Genomic DNA, 22,632 nt, shown 5'->3' with positions numbered 1-22,632 from the left:
GATGTGATTTCTATCACTAGATTAAAGTTGTGTTTGGCCTCTTTGCACTTAGCATAGTATTCTTTGAGGTTCACTCATTGATGTTGTTAAGTGAATCTCTAATCTGTTCCTCTTTATTGATTACTTGCATTTTGTTCCATGGACACCTGACCCTATAACTTAAAATTTTCTTGAAATGTGTTCTTGATATTCATTATGGGAGGGATAATGTGAACTAACAGAATCTTAACCATTTATTGAAGTGACTTGAGCTTAATGATGTTTGGATGCAATTGAGAATTAATTTTATTTTCTTTTGCTTTTTGTACTTAAACTCTTAAAGTTATAATTTAAATTTTTTTTTTTTTTGTACTGGGGATTGAACTTGGGACCTTGCGCTTACAAGGCAGGTGCCAGAACCACTGAGCTAAATCCCCAGCCTCTTAATTTAAAATTATTTTGAAGTTACATTTAATTGCTTACTTTAAAAGTCTTCCGAACATTAAAAAGTGAGTGAAATCCTGAATAAAATTTTATTTGTATTGGAGAAAACCAGAGAGTTTATTTTCCCAAATAAAAATTGACCCTGGCAGCTCAGTGGTAGAGTGCATACCTGGCATGCTCAGGGCCCTGGGTTCAGTCCCCAGCACCAACAATAATAATAATGATTTGAAGAAAAAGCCACACTTCTGATTTGATAATTTTCCTTTAAATGCTTTAGCGAATCACTTTACTAGTCTGTCTTTTAAAGATTTAAAAAATAAAAACTTATTACCATTAAATTAAAACACAAGTTCCTTTTCTCCCCTGTGCCCTGCAGATAGCAACTGCTTTGCCTGTGGCTGTAGGATGTGGTGAAAGGATGGGGCTTCTCCCTCCTGAGGCTCACAATGGCCAGGGAGGATTCCATGAAGTGTTTGCGTTGCTTGCTCTATGCCCTCAATCAGCTCTTTTGGTTAATGTCCATCAGTGTGTTGGCAGTCTCTGCTTGGATGAGGGATTACCTCAATAATGTTCTGACTCTAACTGCTGAAACAAGTACTTTGGAAGTTTACTTGTCATTTTCTGTATAGAACTGGCTTGTGGAGTTTGGACATATGAGCAGGAACTTATGGTTCCAGTACAGTGGTCAGATATGGTTACTTTGAAAGCCAGAATGACAAATTATGGCTTACCTAGATATCGGTGGCTTATTCACACTTGGAATTTTTTTCAGAGAGAGTTTAAGTGTTGTGGAGTTGTGTATTTTACTGACTGGCTGGAAATAAATTAAATCACAAATAGAACGTATCAGGAGTAGCTAGAACTATAAAGGCAAAACAGTAATGGAGCTTTTCTGGGTGATGGAAGTGTTCACCATAGTGGTGGTGATGGTAACACAGTCCACATACGTTAAGTCCATAGAGCTATGCACCAAAAGGAAAAATAGAAGTCAGGTTGGTTGTATAATACTTTTAAAAACAAAGTGGAAAAACAAGACTGAGCTGGGAGTATATATAGGGAAAAAGAGCATGAATAAGTAAGAAATTATTCTTTTAAATCTCTGATATTTGTTGTTGTTGTTCATTGTTTTACTATCTATATTTACTAGGCTCTTTTTTTTTTGCTTTTTTCATGTTTCTCTCATTTTTAATATTCAACTGACCACCCTTGTTTGTAGCTTTCTTATTAGAAGCAACTTACACTGAAATGTTTAGTATCTTATCAATTCTCCCATTGATGAAATGAGACAAAAGGAATTTTTTTTAAGTTGCAAAGAGAATTTTCAAGTTTTCAAAATAAAAGCCAGAATCTTTTATCTAAATTCTACTTTCTTGAATTTTGTTTATAGTGGTGGTGATTTATGACATTGGGATTTATCAAAACCACATATAAATAATTGAATCTTTATGACCCGTGTTCATTAAATTTGTCCTTAAAGGGAGTTTGTTAAACCCTTTTTTGTGGTTTGGAAAAAGGAAAGATCCACTTGAGAAAGACTTATTTAGGGGAGTTGAGAAGGCTACTCTTTCAGCTGAACTCTTTGCAGAATGTTCTCTTTCATCCTTGATCCTTTCTTGTGCTTTATTACCGCACATCCAAAAATCTGTGTATTTTTGCAAGAGTTTTGTTTCACAATTGATAAACACATCCTATTAAGAAGAGAAATATAGGGGTAGGGATATAGCTCAGTGGTTTTGCTGCCTGCTGTGCAAGCGCAAGGACCCGAGTTTGATCCCCAGTACTGAAAAGAAAAGAAATATAATTTGTAAAAAAGTAACTGAATTGTGGGGCAGTGTGAAATTTTTCAGTTTAAAGGTTTTCTGTGTGACCTGCACATCTCAGTGTCCCTATTCCTTGCTTTCTGTTTTCTGACACTTTTTCTTGTGGCTAGGATCATCAGTTTTTCAGCTCTTGATTCTAGTCCAGTGGTCCCCAGCCTTTTTCGGACCATTCAGTTTGTGGAAGACAGTTTTTCCACATGTAGGGTAAGGGTAGTTTTGGAATAATTCAAGTGCATTTCCTTTATTGTGTACTTTATTTGTATTATTATATTGCATTATATAGTGAAATAATTATACAGCTCACCGTAATGCAGAATGAGTGGGGCCCCTGAGCTTGTTCACTGCATCTAGATGGTCCCATCTCTGGGTCCCATCTAGACGTCTAATTTCTGATGGGAGACAGTGATGCCTGAAGTGTGTTGCTTATGTCCAGTCTACTCCGTGATCTTGTTTTGGCTGCTGTCATTGCAAAAAACCTTGCTTCATAAAGATACAGTGTTGGAAATGGAAGCAGGTATTTCAGTGCCTTTGTGATGATTTCAGGATATTCTGCTTTGCCTTCAACCAAGAAAATATAGAGATTTGAAGTTGTCTCAAACATACTTTAAAGGCTACCATCATTTGTGATCTCTTGCAGTTGATTCTTTTCTAGCACAAAGTTGATTCACCTGGCTTATTCATAAGTGAATCATGGATCCATTCCTTCCCAGTTGAGGGATCTTTTGTAGTTGGGAAGTAATGGTCAGACTATTCTGAAAGCTGAAATAGGTGATCATGCATCAGCTGGGAGAAAGAAGGCCCTGGCTTAATGTTTTTCACAACCTCTGCTAATGTTGGAAACATGTCAGAAATCGCAGTATTCACCCATTGCCCCCATAATTCCAGTTTGGCTTTGTGTGCAGCCACTTTATCTGCTGACTTGAACACAGTCGTTGTTCACCCCTAACATGGCAGATTGTGTTCCTTGAGAAGACTGAATATATCACAAGGGTAAACACGTTCTGTGTCCCTGAAATGTGTTGCTAGTGGTGACTGCATTTGTAAAGAAGTCTCTGGAACAGCTCTCATAAGGCAGAAACCCTGGCCAGTGATCTGCCTTTAGAAAGCTATCTCACTGCTGTGTGTAAGAAAAGGTTCGCGTATTCTGTGTTCATCTCAGCCAAAGAACAGATGTGAGTTAAAGCCATGTATGTTAGTGTGGTTGATAATGTTTATCACATCCTGCAAAAACATTGTTAAGTTCAGGTGACATTTTTTGGCTAGCCAGCATTTCTCTTATGGATGACACAGTGGGTCAACTCACATTCAGAAGTGACCTCTTTGACTGGAGTAGTGCAACCAGAAAGCCATCCAGTCTGGGCAGCCACTCTGTCTATACATGTACCAACCCCAAATGACCAGTGCAGCCTTCTGATACGTAGTCATTCAGAGACTTGAATATTTCTGTAGCTGTGGTATTGAATAGCAATAAAACTGCGTATAATATATATATCCTCATGAACATCTTCCTGAAAAATATTGCGTATAAATGAGCATTGTTGTCTTATTTAAATCAGTCTCAAGTGCTTTTGAAGTTCAGAATTTCCATTTTGAATCCAGCTATGGTGGCATACACCTGTAATCCCAGCACTTGGGAGGCTGAGGCAGGAGGATTGCTTCAAATTTGAATCCTGGGCTCTACATAGTGAAGTCAAGGCCAGCCTGAACTACATAGCAAGACCCTGTCTGAAAAAAACAAAACAAACTATAAATTTCCCTTTTGAGAGAACACATGGCAGTTTGGGGATGGAAGGAAAGAGATGTTAGCATTTCCCCTTAGGTGCAGGACTTAAATCTGGCCATTTTTGCACCACAGATATAGTTGACTATGATACAGGAGCAGTCGTTTGGCCTGAAATGGGATATGAGTGGGTTGGTTTCAACTGATCTGGGGTGTAGTAAGTACCCTTTACCACTCGATCCTCCGGCTTCCTCCCTATCCCATTGTCTCTTCCTTGGAGACAGCAGGAGAGGCAGCATTTTCCTCTCACCACCCACTTCCAGCCCCGCCTCTCTCCCCTGTAGTATTTGTTTTAACCAAATTGTATTAATAATACCTTTGTAGAGGAAATTTTATGACTTTACATTTTGTCTAAGATTAAGAAATAATCAAGTTCACTTCTCTTTTCCTCTTTTCTCCCCATTCTTCAAATTTAGCTGTTGACAGTGTGTTGAAGAGGATGACAATAATTGGTGTGATTTTATCCTTCCGATCATTGGCACAAGAAGCACTTAGAGATGTAAGAACCATTATGAGTACATACCCTATATCCAAATGGTCCTTTTTAATTTCCTAGAAATTATTTTTTAAATTCACAGTTGGCATAGATATAATTGAAATTCCAGTTTTTATAGCTATAGAAAAATAAAATATATGGGGAGAGTTTTTAAATTCATCTTTTGATGTTAAAATTTGGATGGTAAAATTTACTTGGTGATTGTATTTTTAAACTTTTCTATTCATTAAAACATTTTCTATTTTGACTGTACATGGTTTAACTTGAATGCATTTAATTTCCATGTATTTTATATTTTAGAAAAATAACATGAAAATAGATGAATAATTATAATAAAAACAAGAATTAATCATATGTAATATTTCATAAATTTAGAGGTTGCCATTTAGAACTAATTCTGTATTATGTGTTCTCTGCTTAGGTCTTGTCCTACCACATTCCTTTTCTTGTAAGTTCAATTGAAGATTTTAAGGACCACATTCCAAGAGAAACTGATATGAAGGTAATAATGTAACATCTTTTTATATTTTATAGTTTCTAAGCTAAAATACTTAAATTGCGTATGAAATAAAATGTAATAAATCCTAAACTGTAAAGTTTTTACTTTGCAATGAGTGTGCTTGCCTTTGGAATTACATCTTTGAGAGCTTATTGCCAAAATACTACTGAAGGTGTTTTGAAAATCACTCTTCTTTGATCACCCACAGCAGTGTAAAATTGGTTAAAAATTGACTTTTTTCCCTTAAACTGATACTTATTTATATATACTTATAAAACAGAATGAGCCTGATGAGCCAGTGAAGGTGAGAGTTGTTTTAAATCAATTTTTTTAAATAGATATTAAAAGTCTCATAAAAGGATGTTAATTATAGGGCAGCTAAGAAACTTTATGTACCAACTCCACACAAGAATGTAAACGGGGGCCTGGGGATTTAGCTCAGTGGTTTCACCTCCTGCTTCGCAAGCACAAGGACCCGAGTTGGATCCCCAGTACCAAAAAAAAGAAAAAAATACAAGAATGTAAACATTATGTACTACACACAAGTATTAGCAAAAAATCAAATTAAATAATTAAAAGTTTTTTAGTGTCTTATTTCAAATTAATAAATATAAGAAAGTTGACAGCCATATGTGAGTCCACAAATTTTGTTTGAAAATTTTTTGAGCCATGAAGTCCAACCACTGACCTAATGCTAGCAACTATTTACCAATGGTTGTGCCTCTGGTATGTGACATATGCTGGAACTCATACCTGTGTATTCTAGATATGAGTTTCTTAGAGGGATTGTTTTGTTTTGCATATTTTGAAAAGCTCTGGCTAAGATAATTAATGTTCACACTCTTTTGTGTGACACCTCTCAAACTGGGGCCATTGAAACTTTTTGAGGATTTCACCACTTGTTCCTTCCTTCTCCCTCTCTCTTCCTGTTCCTGTTCTGCCTTTCTCTTCATATGTATGCTGTGACCTAACCAGGTCTGTGTGCATTCTCACATACATCTATTTTATCATCTTCATTTTCTCTACTTGAAAACACTACTCTTTTATATTTTGGCCTTTTGAAATCTTGGTAGTCTTTTATAGCCAGATCTAATTGTTCTTTTCTGATGCTGCATTGTGATTCGAATCACACTAAGCTACATCCTCAGCCCTTTTTATATTTTTATTGTGACACAGGGTCTTGCTAAGTCTCCCAGGCTGGTCTCAAGTTTGCCACCCTCCTTAGCCTTCCAGAGTGCTAGGATTGGCATTTTTCTAAGAACCATCCCTAGATTCTCCAGTGATAAAGAATTTTTTTCTTAGTGTTGTCAGAGAACTTTATGTGTAATCTACTATAGAGTTAATATATTTTGCCTTGGATTACAGTTGTGTTTTTCCATTTTCATTAATACTAGACTGTAAACATATTAAAGACCATGACATTATTTCTTTTAATTTTTGTGTTCCCTATAGTGCTTTACAGAAATAAAGGTTTGAGATCCATGATTGACCTTTGATTTTATTATTGGAAACTGTGTATGTACAGCTCAAAATATCCTAAGTGGAAACTACAGAAAATATAATATTAAGGAACTTTTAAAATTAATCAGCCCTTGGGCTGGGGATTTAGCTCAATGGCACTGCACCTGCCTGGCTAGCACAAGGTCCCGAGTTTGATTTCCGGTTCTGGAAAAAAAACTACAAAAAAAATTAATCAGTCCTTGAGAGGACACTAGTATGCAGATTATGAGAGTACTAATTAATTTTCTGACAGTATGGAATTAACCATCCAATTCTCTTATCCCTTGATGATTATATTTAGTTTCTAGCAAATTTTCAATAGAATTTACCATTTTAAAATCCAAACATGAATTTGAACACCTTCACTGGGTTATATAATTCACCTGTCATGAAACTTACTCCCTTAAAATAAGTGATTCAATGATTTCTTTTTTGTATACTCACAGCAGTTTGAAACCATCACCATGGTCAGGTTTTTTTGGCTTGTTGTTTTGGTTTTTTTTTTGTTTTTTGGTACCAGGAATCAAACTCAGGAACTTGGAATTTCCAGGCAGGCACAGTGCCACTGAACAAAAAACCTTGGTCAGTTTTAGAACTTTTTTTGTGTGTGTGTGTGCAGGATTCACATTTATTGGTTCAAATACAGTACCTAATACTTGCTTAACCTGCATTTAGTTTTAGAACATTTTTATTATCCTTAAAAACCTTCCAGTATCCATTAACAATTATTCCCCACTTCTTCCCAATCCCCAGCCCTAGGCAACCACTAATCTTTGTCTCTATACATTTTTTGGTTTTGAACAGTTTATATAGATAAGACAATGTTTGGTCTTTTAACACTGGCTTTTCTTTTTTTTTTCATTAAGTTTATTGGTACATTTTAGGTATACAATACAGTTACGTTCATCATTGGGATCTTGTACCTTTACATAATGTCTCTTAGTTCTTATTTTTTTCCCATTCCCCTGCCCTCCCTTCACCCCCTCCACCCTTCCCTATTTGCAAAGACTTTGTTTCCATTTTTTTTCTTAACACTGGCTTCTCAATATTTTTAAGGTTCATTCTTTTGATAGCATGTATTAATACCATGGTTTTTAAAAATTTGTTGGATATTATATTCCCATATATATAATGTGTGTGTGTGTATAAGTATATATGTGTATATGTGTGTGTATATATGTATATGTGTGTGTATATATATGTGTGTGTGTATATATATCTGCATATATATGTATACATATGTTTGTTCATCACTTGATGAACATTAGATTATTTTCACTTCTTGAAGTTATTATAAGTAATGCTGGTGTGAACGACTATGTTTAATGTTTTGTGTCAACATATGTTTTCATTTCTCTCGGTGTATTCCAAGAGTGTAATTGCTGAGTCATAGATAAATTGTGTGTTTAGCCTTTTTTGTTTTTTTGGTACCAGGGATCGAATTCAGGTCCTTGCACTTGTGCAGCAGGTGGCGAAACCACTGAGCTAAATCCCTGGCCCATGTGTTTAGCTTTTTGAGGAACTTCCAGACTGTTTTCAAAGTGAATATACAGTTCTGCTTTCTCACCAGCAGTGTATAAGGGTTTCATGTTTTCTGTATTCTCACAAATACTTGTCTTCTTGATTGTAGCTGTCCTAGTAAGCGTGAAGTGATATCTCATGTTTTGATTTCCATTTCCATGATGCCAGATGATATTGAACAAAACATCCTTTCATGTATTTGTTGGTATTTATGTATCTTTAGAGAAATGTAATACTTTCTTTAGAGCTTTTGCCGATTGTTTAAGTTAGGTTGTCTTTTTCTTTTTGGAATATAAGAATTCTTTATATATCTTGGACATAAGTCCACTAACAGGTATCTGATTTGCAAAATATTTTCTGATTCTTTGAGTTTTCTTTTCATTTTCTTGGCTGTGTCCTCTGAAGCACAGAAGAATTTAATTTCACTGAAGTCCAATTTGTGTTTTTTCTTTTTTTATTTGTGCTTTTGGTATCATGTATAAGAAATCATTCCCTAACTCAGTGTCCTGACGAATTATGCCTATATTTTCCTCCACAAGTTTTGTTGTTCTAGCTCTTATAATTTGACCTGTGGTCCATTTTGAGTTCATTTGTGTGTGCGGGATAATATATCCCAAATGTGTTTATCTAGACTATAATATATGGCATGATTCCATTTATTCTAAGCTGTACAATCTTATTTCTGAGGGGTTTTTTATTGCAGTGTAAGAGGCAGCCAATTATGTAGATCGGTTTTAACTGTAGTTTTGAACAATCAGAATGTCTTGAATAGTCAATCTTTTGTGATGCGGAAAAGATTACTTTAGTTGCTAGAAGTCCTAAGATTTCAAAATTAATACTTTAGAATTTATTATAATGTATAATTTGCCATATTTATAGATATGATGTGATTGACCATTAAACTACTATGATTTTTCATAAGCAGTTATATTCATCGACATAGATCTAGTAATCTTGTTTCACTTTTGGTCATTCATCTCCTTTGACTTGATATTTTTACATTTATACTTTTAGGGAAAATAGTAACTTTAGAATAATTGTCTTATAATCTGCCACAGAAAGTTTTCAAATTTTGTTTGGCCTAACGTTAGGAAGTTATAACCAGTAGCACATCATACAATAGTCAGTTTTTTGATATAGGTTATGTATGTAGTATGTATGTAGTTTCTGCTTCAACCAAGTTTCAGAAATTGATGTTTTTGTAAGTAGACTCTGATTTGACCAATAAATATTTTCTTACAAAAGTGAACTTTCTCAGAGATTTGTTAGAATGTTTTATACTCTGTAATTGTATTTTTTTCAGGTTGCAATGAATGTGTATGAGTTATCATCAGCTGCTGGATTACCTTGTGAGATTGATCCTGCCTTGGTGGTAGCTCTTTCTTCACAAAAATCAGGTAAAATGCATTAGTAAATATATAGTGCTGTTATTAAAATTGCCAGGGCCACATAGGTACAGGTATGGTATTATTCAAATGCCTACTTTGTATTAAGCTGTATGGTTACTATCATTGGTAATTAGAATATTGTATATCAGTACAGGAAAGACAAAGATCCCTGCCTTCTGGAGCTCCTGTTACAGCATAGTTATGCAGATGTTAAGCCTTAGAACTGGGTGAGGTTAATAAAGCATTTAGTGTGGGTAGATGCAACAGTGAAGAAAATCAGTCTGAACCGTGAGCCACTCCAATTTTAAGACCTCAGAACAAGAGAAAGAACCACCAAAACAATAATAATAATAACAATAAAGAGAGAGAAGAAAAGGCCAGTGAAGTCAAATTTTAAAAAGGGGGAAAAAAGAGAGGGGGGAGCTGAGCATATAGCTCAGTGGCACTGCGCCTGCCTGGCAAGCGCAAGGTCCTGAGCGTGTTGTGGGGGGCACACTAGGAGAGAGCAGGTTCCAAGAAAACGGGGTGGGGGGGGGATCATTGAAGGTAAATTGTTGGTTTAAAAATTTTGTTTTTCATTGAAAGTAAATTTATTTTTTAAATGAAATTAAAATTTAAAAAAATTTTTAAGCCAAGAAAGTAGGAAGGGGATGGTCAGCTATATAGAAATATGCTGACAAAGTCAATGTCAGCAGATATTAAATGGCAAAGAACTGATTAGAGACCACTTCTTGGTGAATGGGGAGAAAGGAACTGGAGATAGTAAGTGCACAATACATCAAGAGTTTCAGTATAAAAGGGAACAAAGACATAAAATTAGCAGCAAGAGGCAGGGTAGTGCTGGTACTCAAACCCAGGGCCTCATGCATGCCAAACCAAGCACATGGTGTACTATTGAACTACACTCCCAGACTGCAAGAAGTATTTTGGAGATGGGAAGATAACATTTTTTGATAGAAAGCGGTCCATTTGATAGCAAATAATTGATATCTAGAAAAAGGTGTCCCATTTTAATAGTGGATTAGAGTTATTCTCCATATAGAGTTTATGCTTTTTTTCTTTCTTTCTTTCTTTCTTTTTGGTACTGGGATCAAACTCAGGACCTTGTGCTTATGAGGCAAGCATGGTGCCACTGAGCTATCGGCCCTGTGCTTTTTATATAGTATCAAACATTTACAAAATATTAAGGTCCGCCCTGTGAAATGTAGTATCTAGAATGCTCTAGATCAGTGGTGGCGAATCTATGGGATGCATGCTGCAGCCAGCTGTTTGTTGTCATTGAAAGCTCTAAAAGTTCGCCATCACTGCTCTAGATAACTCTGAATTTGTGTACAATGTAAATAGAATTTCATCACTTTCTGTTACTGAGGTACCCACAGACCCCCTTGAGGCAGTAGTATTAGGGTATTCTCCTGAGTTCATCAGATTTTTTTTCTGATTTAAGAATAACTGCTTTTTGTTTCTTTATTCACATAGTATGTTAATTATAGTTATATAGATAAATATTACTAAATTTGCTACAGCTTTTTTTTTTTTTTTGGTACCAAGGGACCTTGTGCTTGCGAGGCAGGTGCCGGAACCACTGAGCTAATTCCCCGGCCCCTACAGCTTTTTTTAAATAACCAAAAGTTTAAAACTTTTGTGGCTTTTTTCTTATGTTCAGTTCTTGATTATATATGATGGATAGATGGTAACTACAAATTCCTAGGAAGCAGATAAGTCAAGTAGATGAGATAGCTCACAATTTGAGTACATGTTACAAGGGATATTTTAGGAAAGGTTATTATCTTAAGAGCTTTAGGGCATTACTAGATACTTCATAACTGAACCCTCTGTCATTAAAAAGGGAGTGATTAGAAATGCAGTGCATTTTCCCAATTTATATCTTTTAAATAGTTCGTTTTAAATCATAATCATCTTTCAGAAAAAAAATTAAAATTTTTGGTGATTTTGCAGAATAATTTATAAGATAAATTTTCAATACTGTAAATAGAATTTTCTTATAAAATAATTTCTCATCAGTTTCAGTCAGGGAATTTTAGGATTCATTTGTCCTAACTGTAATTTTTTTATTCTATACCTTATAATTTAAAATAATAAAATCTTGCCTTACTAGTTTTATTAGAAGTTTTTAAAATATGCCTGAATAGATAATAGCCAGTACTGATAAATGTATTTCTACTTTGTATTATATTAGTATAACAAAATTTGGGCTAGTTCTATAGAACTCTGGTAAAACACTTTAATTTGGTATTTTTTAGTAAAATAGTGAATATATTTTCAAATAACTAATTTTTACTAAAAAATTTGTCTAGATTATCAGCTCAACTGTTGAAGGAATAACTTTATTTTATTCTTAATTTTCTTTCTCTTAGAAAATATTAGTCCAGAAGAAGAATATAAAATTGCCTGCCTTCTCATGGTCTTTGTAGCAGTTTCTTTACCAACACTGGCTAGTAATGTGATGTCTCAGTACAGCCCTGCTATAGAAGGTAATAGTGGTTTAAAATTGTCTTGGCAGTGGGGAATCACTGGTTGTAGCATAAAAGATACTTTTCCGTTCAAGTAATTGATGCTCATTGATAATAAAATACTGCTTAAATTCTGCCACTTAGCCGCTGTATAACCTGAGGTAGAAAATTGTCTTGGCAGTGGGAAATCACTGGTTGTAGCATAAAAGATACTTTTCTCTTCAAGTAATTGATGCTCATTGATAATAAAATACTGCTTAAATTCTGCCACTTAGCCGCCGTATAACCTGAGGGTAGTCTCTTTTTCTTTTTGAAATCCCAGTTTTCTCACATAAGGAATGTGTATAAGTGAGCTCAGACATCTGAATGTGTGCATGGTAGAGGATGGTGAGGGAGTATCTAAAGTCATAGGATTATTTTAAGGATTGAATAATAAAAAGGATTTTAAGTTTCCAAGATGGTAGGAATTTTGTAAAGTACCTATTTGATATACAGAACTGATCATTGTTGCTCCCTTGCTACACTATTTTTAAAAACACTAGTCCTCTTGAAGGTAAAAGGAAAGCAAGTCAGTTTGTATCCCATCTCTGCATTTAATCATGTCACTATGTAAATTGTGAAATCATTAAAGCATTGCCTTCGATATGTTATTCAGTATTTCTGGCCGCACAGAATCTGTACAACTCTGTTGTACTTTCTTAGGGCACTGCAACAACATACATTGTTTGGCTAAAGCCATCAACCAGATTGCTGCAGCTTTGTTTACAATTCACAAAGGAAGCATTGAAGACCGTCTTAAAGAATTTCTGGCGGTATGTATCATCAAATAAAACTCATGACATTTTATGACGAAATTAAAAATTAAAGGACTATGAGATATAACAGTAAATTCCCTTTTGTTTTATTTTACTGCAGTTTTGGGTGGATTTGTCTTCGAATTCTTTTCTCAAATATGTGAATTTCATTTTCTTTTTAAGTTTTTTCTTTTTAAGGGAAGAACTGGTGAAATCCCAGCGTATGAAAATTAAAGAGCAATTTACAACTTTTTTCCTCTAAATTAGAAGTCTCTCACTGACTTCTAGAACTCTACAATATGATCTTTTTTTTTTTTTCTTCTCCTAAGCCTATGTTTGGACTTCCCTAGAAGTTTTCCTGTAGTTTGAAAGGGGGAAAAAAATAACAGGAAAATAGAGGCAAAGATAGAGAATGTTTCCTATGAAAAATATATTTGATTTATTTCCATTTATGTAGAAAAAAGCCTGTTAACAGTCACAGGCTCAACAATAAAAAATACTACATACTACCCAAACAGTGGTAACTCTAGCCTTACAAAATAGAGCTCTTAGTTTCTGTAGCAGTATAATTCTTTATCAATGTAATCTTTCAATACTTAGCATACATTTCAACACATGGCATAATTAATGAATTCCAGAATATTTGCTTCTTTTTCAGTTATGAATTCTGTTGGCTTTTTAAAAAATATATATATATATCACTTCTTGGCCTTTTGGCTAAGATCAAGTGTAAAAAATATATATATTCTTTAGTTTAAAAATCAAATTCAACAGTAACTTGAGAAAGAAACTTCCATTTCAAGGAAAACATTAAAAATATTTAAGTTTTCAAAAATAAGAACAAAGAGAGATTATGTAGCGGTGCAGATTTCCAGTGATGAATGAATGTCATTATATTGTATACCTAAAATGTACCCAAAAAACTAATTTTAAAAATATTTAAATTTTCTTTCCACTCCACTTTATTTCATTCAGAAACTGTCCTAATCTCACACTGTCTCAAGTGTAAAATTGTCATCTTATTTGGGACGTAAGCTATGAGTAGTTCCCCTTACCATAGTAGTGAATGATTGATGGATAGATACTTAGATAGATTTCAGTATATATTATGTATACTATATATCATACACTGTTTATATATATATATATATATACACACACACACACACAGTTTTCCTATACATACATACATACCTATGGTAAAATTTAACAAAAATAACTAGTAATCAGAGTTACATGAATGTGGTCTGCCTCTGTCACAGTACCCTATTGTACTTTACAAACGCTCATTGTGTCACAGCATTGGGGTCCTGTTAGCCTTCTCACACGATCTCAGAAGGAGAATCACCTGTGTAGGGTGATCCTGGGTCATGGAACTATAACAGTGTCAAGGTCAGAAGATGTCAGTGGTTGAGGATCCTTGGTACTGTTTTTGTTTTTGTTTTTTTCCTCTTTAACTTTATTGGTACATTTCAGGTATAAAATACAGTTACAATCATCACTGGGATCTTGTACCATTACATAGTCTCTTGGTTCGTATTTTTTTTCCCCTTCCCTTGCCCTCCCTTCACCCCCTCCACCCTTACCTATTTGAAAAGACCTTGTTTCCATTTTTTTCCTCTTATATTTTTTCCTTTCCCTTTTTTCCCTTCCCCTACCCCTTCCAATTCCCCTGCTCTTTTAGACCTTTTCTTCCTGTCACACAATATCAGTTCTACATTTTTTAAATTACAATATTAAGATCTAGGAGACATTACCACAGATTTTACAGAATTTAAAAGGATATAGAAAGCATATTACAAAACTCTTTTTTGAAATAAATTTGATAACTTCTAAGAAGTACCTTGGAAGACAAATTAATGAAACTAACTCTGGAGGAAATATAAAATTTGAATAACACCTATTAAAGAAAGTATATTCCTAGCTTGAAAACCTACCTATATGACACCAGCAGGCTCATAAACATTTTAACTGATAAATTATATCAAACAATTAAAGCAGAAAAAAGGAACACTTCTCCCCTCATTTTAGGAACTCAACATTGTGCTAATCCCAAAACTGGATAAAGGTAATAGAAGAAAAAAGTATGAACGTAGAAATTCGTTTAACGAAATTATTAGAAGTCAGATCTGGCAGGATGTGGAAAGTGGTTTTGTTATAGGGATGGCAGTGTTGGTTCAGCATTGGAAGATCCACCCCCAAAAGTCATCATTTTAACAGAGGAAAGGCAAAAGCCATATGATCCTGTCACTAGTTGGAGAAAAAGTATTGGACTAAATTCTACAGCTGTTCATGGTAAAAGCTATCAGGAGACTAGAAGTAGAACAGAACCTTCTCAACAGATTAAAGACATGTACTCCATACTTCCAGCAAGAACACCTCATATGAATGCAGAAGATACAATGCTTTCTCCTTAAGGTGGGGAACAAGGGCAGATATGCCTACTCTTTATCTGTCCATTAGGCTTTGAAACCTAGGCCCCACCAAAATAGTTGGCCAATAAAATGACACAATTAGGATAGGATTGGCAAGGTAGAAGCAAAATCTTTATATGTAGATGAAATGATCATCTACAGAGAAAATACTAAGAAATTTCTAGGACCCCCTAGAACTTGTATTTGAATTTAGCAGGATTAGAAAACACAAGGTATATATAAAAATTCAGGTCTGTGTATACTTGCTATAAATGAAGAATTGGATATTGAAATTTAAAAGTTATGTAGGAGTACAAAGGACCTAGAAAAGTTAAAAACAAAAACAGTGTTGGAAGACGTTTAATTTTAAGACTTCTTCTAAAGCAACAGTAGTCAAGGCAGTGTAGGTGTAAGGAAAGACATAGATCATTTGAATAAAACAGAATCTAGAAATAGAACCACACATATATGGTCCACTGAGTTTTGAAAGATTATTTAACATTAGCATTTCATAGAATATAAACTCAATTCAAGAGCCGAGGAAGAGATAGTGTTTTCAGCAAATGGCACTAGAGCACCTGGTATCTGTATATAAAAAATTAGCCTCAACCCTTTTTTTCCATACATGAAAATAACTTGAAGGGATATATGATCCTAAATAAGAAAGCCTAAAAGTGTAAAACTTTAAGAAGAAATTATAAGGGAAAATATTTATGAATTCAGGATAGGCAAGAACTACCTAGGATACGAAAAACATGTTGTATAAAAGAAAACAATTGATAAATGAGATTCCATTCAAATTTAGAACTTTAAATGACATTATAAAAATGCAAAGTCCTTAAACAGACCATATTTACAATGCATATAACCTATGAGCAGAATATATAAAGAATTCTTAGAGCTCATTAATAGACAACCCAATTAAAATGTAGACATAAGATGATAAATAGCCAGTATAGCACAAGGAATGGTGTGTAACTCTAGAATCAGAAAAATACTAATCAGTACAGTAATAAGGTTGAATTATACACTCATTAGGGAGATGAAGTTCAAAGTTTTAAAAGCCTTCTCAGGACTTTTTCTTTTTGTTGGATTCTCCCCCTTTGCCTTTAATTTGTCACGCCCAATGGATTCATTCTGGTGGGTTTCCTTGGGTTGTGATCCTCATTGTCTTTTCCTAGGGTATTGTCTAAAATTTTTTTGAGTGCTGGTTTGGTATTCACGAAGTTCCTAAGGTGCTCTTTGTCATGAAAGTATCTTATTTCTCCATCAGTTTTGAAAGATAGTTTTGCAGGGTACATCAATCTGGGTTGGAGGCTCTTTTCCTTTAGGGTTTGAAATATATCACTCCAAGCTCTTCTTGCCTTGAGGGTTTGCATTGAGAAGTCTGCTGTGATTCTGATGGGCTTTCCTTTGTGTGTGATTTGTTTCTTTTCTCTAAGTGCTTGTAGAATTTTGTTCTGTTGGGTTTCTGGAATCTTAACAATTATATGCCTATGTGTAGACTTTTTTCATCATGGCTAGTTGGAGTCCTATATGCCTCACTTATCTGTATGTCAAGTTCTTTTCCCCTCCTTGGGAAGTTTTCTGCCATCACTTCTGTGAACAGTTTTTTTATGTCATCTGCACTCTCTCCTCTTTCTTCATTGACTCCAATCAGTCTTATGTTATTCTTCTTTGCATCATCTAGCAGCTGCTGGATTGATTTCTCGTGTTCCCTTATAATTTTAAAGGAATTTTTCTTTTCCTGGTCACTAATTGCAATCTTATCTTCTATATGTGAAATTCTATCCTCACATTGGTTCATTCTGCTGCACAGACTTTCCATGGAGTTTTTAATCTCCTGGAAATCTGTTTGTATCTGTTTTATGGATTCCATTTGTTTCCTGTGTTGGGATTCCATCATGTTCCTCAGATCCTCTATTGTTTTATCTGTGTCCTCTCTAGATTTATTAATCATGTCTTGCACCATGAGCAAAATCTTTGCTGTTATCTGAGTAATTATTTCTGATTTCATTTTTCCCAGATCCTCTTTTGTTGGCAGGTCAGAGAGTCCAGGTGGTTGAGTATCAGATTGTTCCATCTCATTTCCCTTTGGGGTTGCCTTAGGTGATCTGGAAGTCTGTTTTTGAGGCTTGTTTATGTGTCTTCTCATTTCCACGGGGGCAGCGGGGCGGGGTGGGGGAGCTTCTGGCGCCCACGCGACTCAGCTTCTCTGCCCTAGGAACTTGGGATGGTGGCGGGGGAGCTTCCTTCCGGGTTCTGGGACTGGCTCAGCTTCTCTGCCCTAGGAACTTGGGATGGTTGCGGGGGAGCTTCCTTCTGGGTGCTGGGACTGGCTCACCTTCTCTGCCCTAGGAGCCTGGGTTGGAGGCAGGGGCTTCCTTCCGGGTGCTGGGACTGGCTGAGCTTCTCTGCCCTAGGAGCCTGGGATGGAGGCGGGGAGCTTCCTTCCGGGTGCTGGGACCAGCTCACCTTCTCTGCCCTAGGATCTTGGGATGGAGTTGGGGAGCTTCCTTCTGGGTGCTGGGACTGGCTGAGCTTCTCTGCCCTTGGACCCTGGGATGGAGGCGGGGAGCTTCCTTCCGGGTGCTGGGCACCTCCACAGTACACATCAAAATATGCTTCTTTTTTTTACCTCCTGGACCTGGCTCACCCAGAAAGATGTCACTGGGCTGTGTCTGAGGGTCCCTGAAGCTGAAATAAAGAACTAAATATACCTTCTGTTTTGGTACTGGGGATCGAACTTGGGACCTTGTGCTTGTGAGGCAGGCAGCATAAACATACCTTTTTAAAGTAAGTATGCAGGTTTGCTGACTCCTTTCACAGAAAAAGAATTTTCAGGTCCTATCAGTAAAAGTCGTCTGAGAAAGACTTATTACAGTCAAATTTAAGATGCACTGAAGGGAAGAGTGCAGGTGCTCCAAGAATGAGGCACAATACAGGTAGAAACTGGCGCTCATTTATGAGTTTTGGGTAGTGGAAGTCTGGAATTTGATAATCTATAATCTTAGTCTTGTCTTGATTGTTGTTTTTCTGAAGCCTTGTCGAAGAACATTGTAATCAGAAGCTGTTGTCTCTTTTTAACTTATCAAAGTATTGCTACAGAGTTTATAATCCTTTGGTGACCACAGAGAGGCAACTTCAGTGCCTTATCCAGCCAAAGACTGTCTTCGATTATTTTGTCCTCAAAGTCTGCAATTTGAGACACATTGGCAAATTTCAGTCATGTCCACATTGCTAGCTCTGTTTCGGTTTCTTCTTCCTCTTCCTCAGTGTATGACTCATCAAGTTCTTCCATTTCCTTATTTATTAACACTTAATGGACTCGAATACTGTCCTCATCAAGCATGTTGGCAAACCCTACTTCACCAACTTGTCTTGCTGTGTGAAAGATTTTCCTAACTTTTCCATTAGTCCCTTGAGAACCATTTAAACTCTTTCATGACTTCACTGCATAAGTTCTTCATGTAGTTTCTGGTTTTTATTCCTCCATTGCAGCTTTGATGAATGTTACTGCATCAGCAGTAATGAATGGTTTCCAGCCACTTGCATTATGTCCAGATTAACTGATGTTTGTATGTGCCTCAGTTGCTGATTGCATGCAGTCAGATACTAGACAGATGTTGGTAGCTTTGACAGACTAATGCTCTGGTCAAGGAGCTCAAGCATGAGATTGTATTTGGAGGTAAAAGTACAATCTGTTCATTTTCATTTTCATAGCAGAGAGATTCCAGGTTGACCAGGTGCATTATCTATTCCTAATAGGACTTAAAAGTCCAACCTTTCCTTTTCCAACTGTTTTTTCATTTCTGGGGTGAAGGTTTGATAGAACCACTACATAAGATGACTGTTGCCCACACTTTCTGATCATGTTGCCAGAACAATTTTTGTTTTTGAGATCACTTGTGTTCCTTGTTCTGTACGCTGTGATCTGCCCTGCAGCACCACCACAAAGTATCTGTGTTTTGTGCCCTGGTACCACCATTGCACTTGTATGAATGTCGATTCTTTTTGGCATCTTCCTGCAGGAGAGCCTGGTTTCATCACAGTTGAAGACTGTGGCAGCAAATTCTTCATTGGAAAATGCAACCTCTCCAGTAATTTTGATAGTTTTCAGTCCAGATCTATTCCTGAATCTGCACAACCAGCCTTTACATGCAGTAAATGGTTTATCATCTCTTCTTGGCCTTTTGGCTAAGATCAAGTGTAGTAAATGTTTTAGTCTTTGGATAGGCTCAGTGCTTTCTGGTGTGACATGTCGCCATTAACTGGAACACAGTTCTTGGTCCTGTCTTCTACCCCCAAACTTAATGCCTTTTCCATCTTAGGCATTTAAACTGTGTTCTGGGGCCATAACTTTTCACACTTTGAGGTACCACAGCAAAACTTGCACAAATTTCTCTTTCCTTCATAATTTAGAAGATTGGTTCTTACTGTGGATCTTAACACTATTAACGTGGGATTTGTTTTTTCTTTGTCTCTCCATAAACTCAAAACTTTTACCTTTAAAGGAAATACTTATTGCTTCTCTTTAGCTTATCCAAAATGCCAACATCACTGCTGTTTTGTACTGGGGCCATAATGAAAAGGATTACTTGAACACAAACACTACATTACTGGGATAATCAGTCTGGTAACTGAGGCAGGTAGCAAATTGATGGTTCATGTGTGTTCCTGGCAGGATAGAGAAGGATGGCACAAGCTTTCCTCACATGCAGTTCAAACTTGTGAATTATTTCTGGAATTTTCCATTTAATGTTTTCTGACCACATTTTCCCTTGGAAAGTGAAACCATGGATAAGGTAGCTGAGGTGGGTGTAGGAACTATTGTATAGTTAATACTGGTACTGGGAAGAGAGAAAATAATTTGAAACTTTTTAAGAAAAAGACTTGTTCTGGAAAATACCAATTTTAAAGACCAGTAAGAATGTTTGATTACATTTTTAAACCTTGATAGCTTTAAATTACTGCTTGAATGTAAGATATTAGCTCACCTTGTTATTTAATTGCTGCATATTTTATAGATAGCACTGAGTGATTGAAATATGTTGGAAATTGAAGCATACTGAAAATAGACAAGTGACTAATCAACATTTCATTGAAAAACTCACTTAAAGGTCTAGGGATTTAGCTCAGTGGCACCAGGCCTGCCTTATAAGCCCATGGTCCTGAGTTTGATTCCCAGTACCAAAAATAAAATTAAAAAACAACAATAAAAAACTCACTTAAATACATATGTGTGCTTTTAAGCTTGCATCCTCCAGCCTACTGAAAATTGGCCAGGAGACAGATAAAACAACAACACGAAATAGAGAATCTGTTTATTTACTACTAGATATGGTAAGTCTCATTTTAATTTTTAATAATAACAAAAATGTTTCAGTCATTTTTTAGTGTCATTTCTTGGCAAGTTGAAGTGCTTTTTTGTGTCTTGTCTTCTTTCCTCCCAAGCTATATCATTTCTTTAAATATTTTTGTAAAGACTCACATCAGCCTTATTTTACCATTAGGTTAACATCAGAAAACAATAAAATCAAAGATAAGCATTGACTGTGTAGGGTATTCTTTTATGAGTAGGTTTTCAACCAGTTGGGAAACACTTGAGTCTTATTTTTTCTAAAATATCAATATCAGTGCTTTTCCACTTTACTGAGTTTTGTACATTCTGACTCTGTTCTGCCCATTTAATATAACCTGTAATTCTCTTGCCTTCTCAGTTTATTTGCAGTGTCTGAACCATATATACTTGTTTCTATCTACCATGTGGCTCTTCTTCATGTGAGAGTCATTTCCTTCCCTACCTGCAGAGATCTGTGTCTGTCCTAATGACTCAGCACACCCCATTCTCAGACCTTTTTCAAGTGGTCTTTCTGGATTACTCTGGCCTACATTAAAATCTTTTTTCCCCTTTGAACTCCGTAGCTTTCCCGTTATGGTTAGTCTTATATTTAATTTTGCTTTCTAGCTTAGTTTTTAGTCCCTGGTTAAGCTTAATGGTAGGGACTGCTTTTCAAATATTGTCTTATTCTTTTATGTCTTGTATATTGTTGAGGACAATGAAAGTGCTCATTTTGTTCCCATTGATTGATTGATTGATTTAATTGAAAAGTAACATTTTTAAAACATTCTGGTAGAAATCATTGTGGCATTTTTATATTTTAAGATTTTCAAGTAAAAGGAAATAATTTGTTTTCTGTTTCTAATAAGAACAGCATAGAAATAATGGCTTTCTACTTTTAAATGTGTTTCCATTATAAATGACTTAAATTTTGATGCATTTTTGGAATTTTGCAGATTGTACAGGAATCACCATTCCTGACAATGGATCTTTTGGAATCTTGTTTTCCTTATGTGTTGCTGAGAAATGCATACCATGCTGTCTACAAACAAAGTGTTACATCTTCTGCATAGAATATCTGCTAATTCAAGACAAGCACGCATTTTTGTTGCCTCGGTTTCATCTGTAAACTGTGGAACTATTTTACCTTAAGGCCTGAAAAACAATTTTGTGGATTATAAATTTCTTTCATATGGTTGTATTTTCTGATCATTGGTTTCTTAATATGGTTGTACTACAACATACTTGGTTGATTTAGGTTGCACATTCACTGAATTCACTGAAATTATTCCTATAATTTTAGAGTTTCATTTGAAAACATGTTTTTGATATTTGATGATGAAAAACGTTGCCTGTTTATTTCTGATGCCTGTTTATTTCTGAAACAACTGTATTTAGTGATTATTTTAGATAGTGATATAGCATTTATCTGTGTGTAAATTATTTCATATAGGGAAGAGTTCTGATCTGTACCTATGATTCTTACTGAAAACAAAATTGGATGTGCATTTCTGTGATGTTATGAATACATTTCTACTTTATTTTGAAACATTTGCCAAACTAAATAACACTGTATAACATTAAAAATGTTAAAGACTGCTTGGCACTAGAAGCAGAACATGTCCTGAAATTGTAACGGCAGCATATGTTGTTGCTTGTACAAAGCTTAGTGATAATTTTTAGACTAACATCCATGGTGCCCTGTTGGCATTAGCACTACCATTGTATCCTGCTGTATAATAAACAGTCTTAGACATTTATCAACTGTTGATACAAATCTTAGTCCCTAACCACTTTTTATATGTTTTAAATTTTTGAAATTCAAGTGTACCTGCCATAACATAAAATAAACACTAGACTATATCACATCTTGATTGATTTTTTTATGAAGATCTTTGAAAAGTTTTACTCAACAATGTGAAAGTTTCTTTCTTTTTTCTTTTTTAATTCAGGGTCTTGATATGTAGTCTAGGATAGTCTTGAACTCATAGTCCTCCTGCCTCCACCTCCCGAGAGCTGAGATTACAGATGCTTGTCATCATGCCAAACTGCAAGTTTTAGTTCAAACTTGGTTTAAAATAAACTGAGGGGCCAGAGATTTGGCTCAGTGGCACTGCACCTGCCTTGCAAGAATAAGGTCCTGAATTCAATCCCCAGTACTGCAAAAAAAACCATGGTTTAGGAA

General features: G+C 35.5%; 1 protein-coding gene and 1 pseudogene across 6 annotated transcripts in view; both read left to right on the top strand.

Annotated features, from left to right (window-relative positions):
• Positions 1 to 22,313, top strand: part of Nckap1 (NCK associated protein 1) — a 94,118-nt gene extending 71,805 nt beyond the window's left edge. For 5 of the 6 annotated variants that reach the window (XM_004868179.3, XM_004868178.3, XM_087201307.1 and 2 more), the window contains 7 exons: positions 4,440 to 4,522; positions 4,941 to 5,021; positions 9,343 to 9,436; positions 11,803 to 11,919; positions 12,601 to 12,710; positions 20,360 to 20,449; positions 21,404 to 22,313. In XM_004868179.3, coding sequence (XP_004868236.1) covers positions 4,440 to 4,522; positions 4,941 to 5,021; positions 9,343 to 9,436; positions 11,803 to 11,919; positions 12,601 to 12,710; positions 20,360 to 20,449; positions 21,404 to 21,520 — 692 coding nt within the window. In that variant the 3' untranslated portion in view covers positions 21,521 to 22,313. The remainder of the gene's footprint in view (positions 1 to 4,439; positions 4,523 to 4,940; positions 5,022 to 9,342; positions 9,437 to 11,802; positions 11,920 to 12,600; positions 12,711 to 20,359; positions 20,450 to 21,403) is intronic. The other variant, XM_013066831.3, reaches the window with a different exon arrangement.
• On the top strand, positions 19,284 to 19,413 carry LOC147829988 (U2 spliceosomal RNA; annotated as a pseudogene).
• Positions 22,314 to 22,632: the final 319 nt, after the last annotated feature.

Source organism: Heterocephalus glaber, unplaced genomic scaffold (genome assembly GCF_053883595.1).
Source record: "Heterocephalus glaber isolate CG9 unplaced genomic scaffold, H.glaber_assembly_v1.0 deba00000347, whole genome shotgun sequence".
Classification (NCBI taxonomy): Eukaryota; Metazoa; Chordata; class Mammalia; order Rodentia; family Bathyergidae; genus Heterocephalus; species Heterocephalus glaber.
The sequence above is the reverse complement of the archived record's forward strand: the minus strand, read 5'-3'. Positions and strand labels throughout refer to the sequence as shown.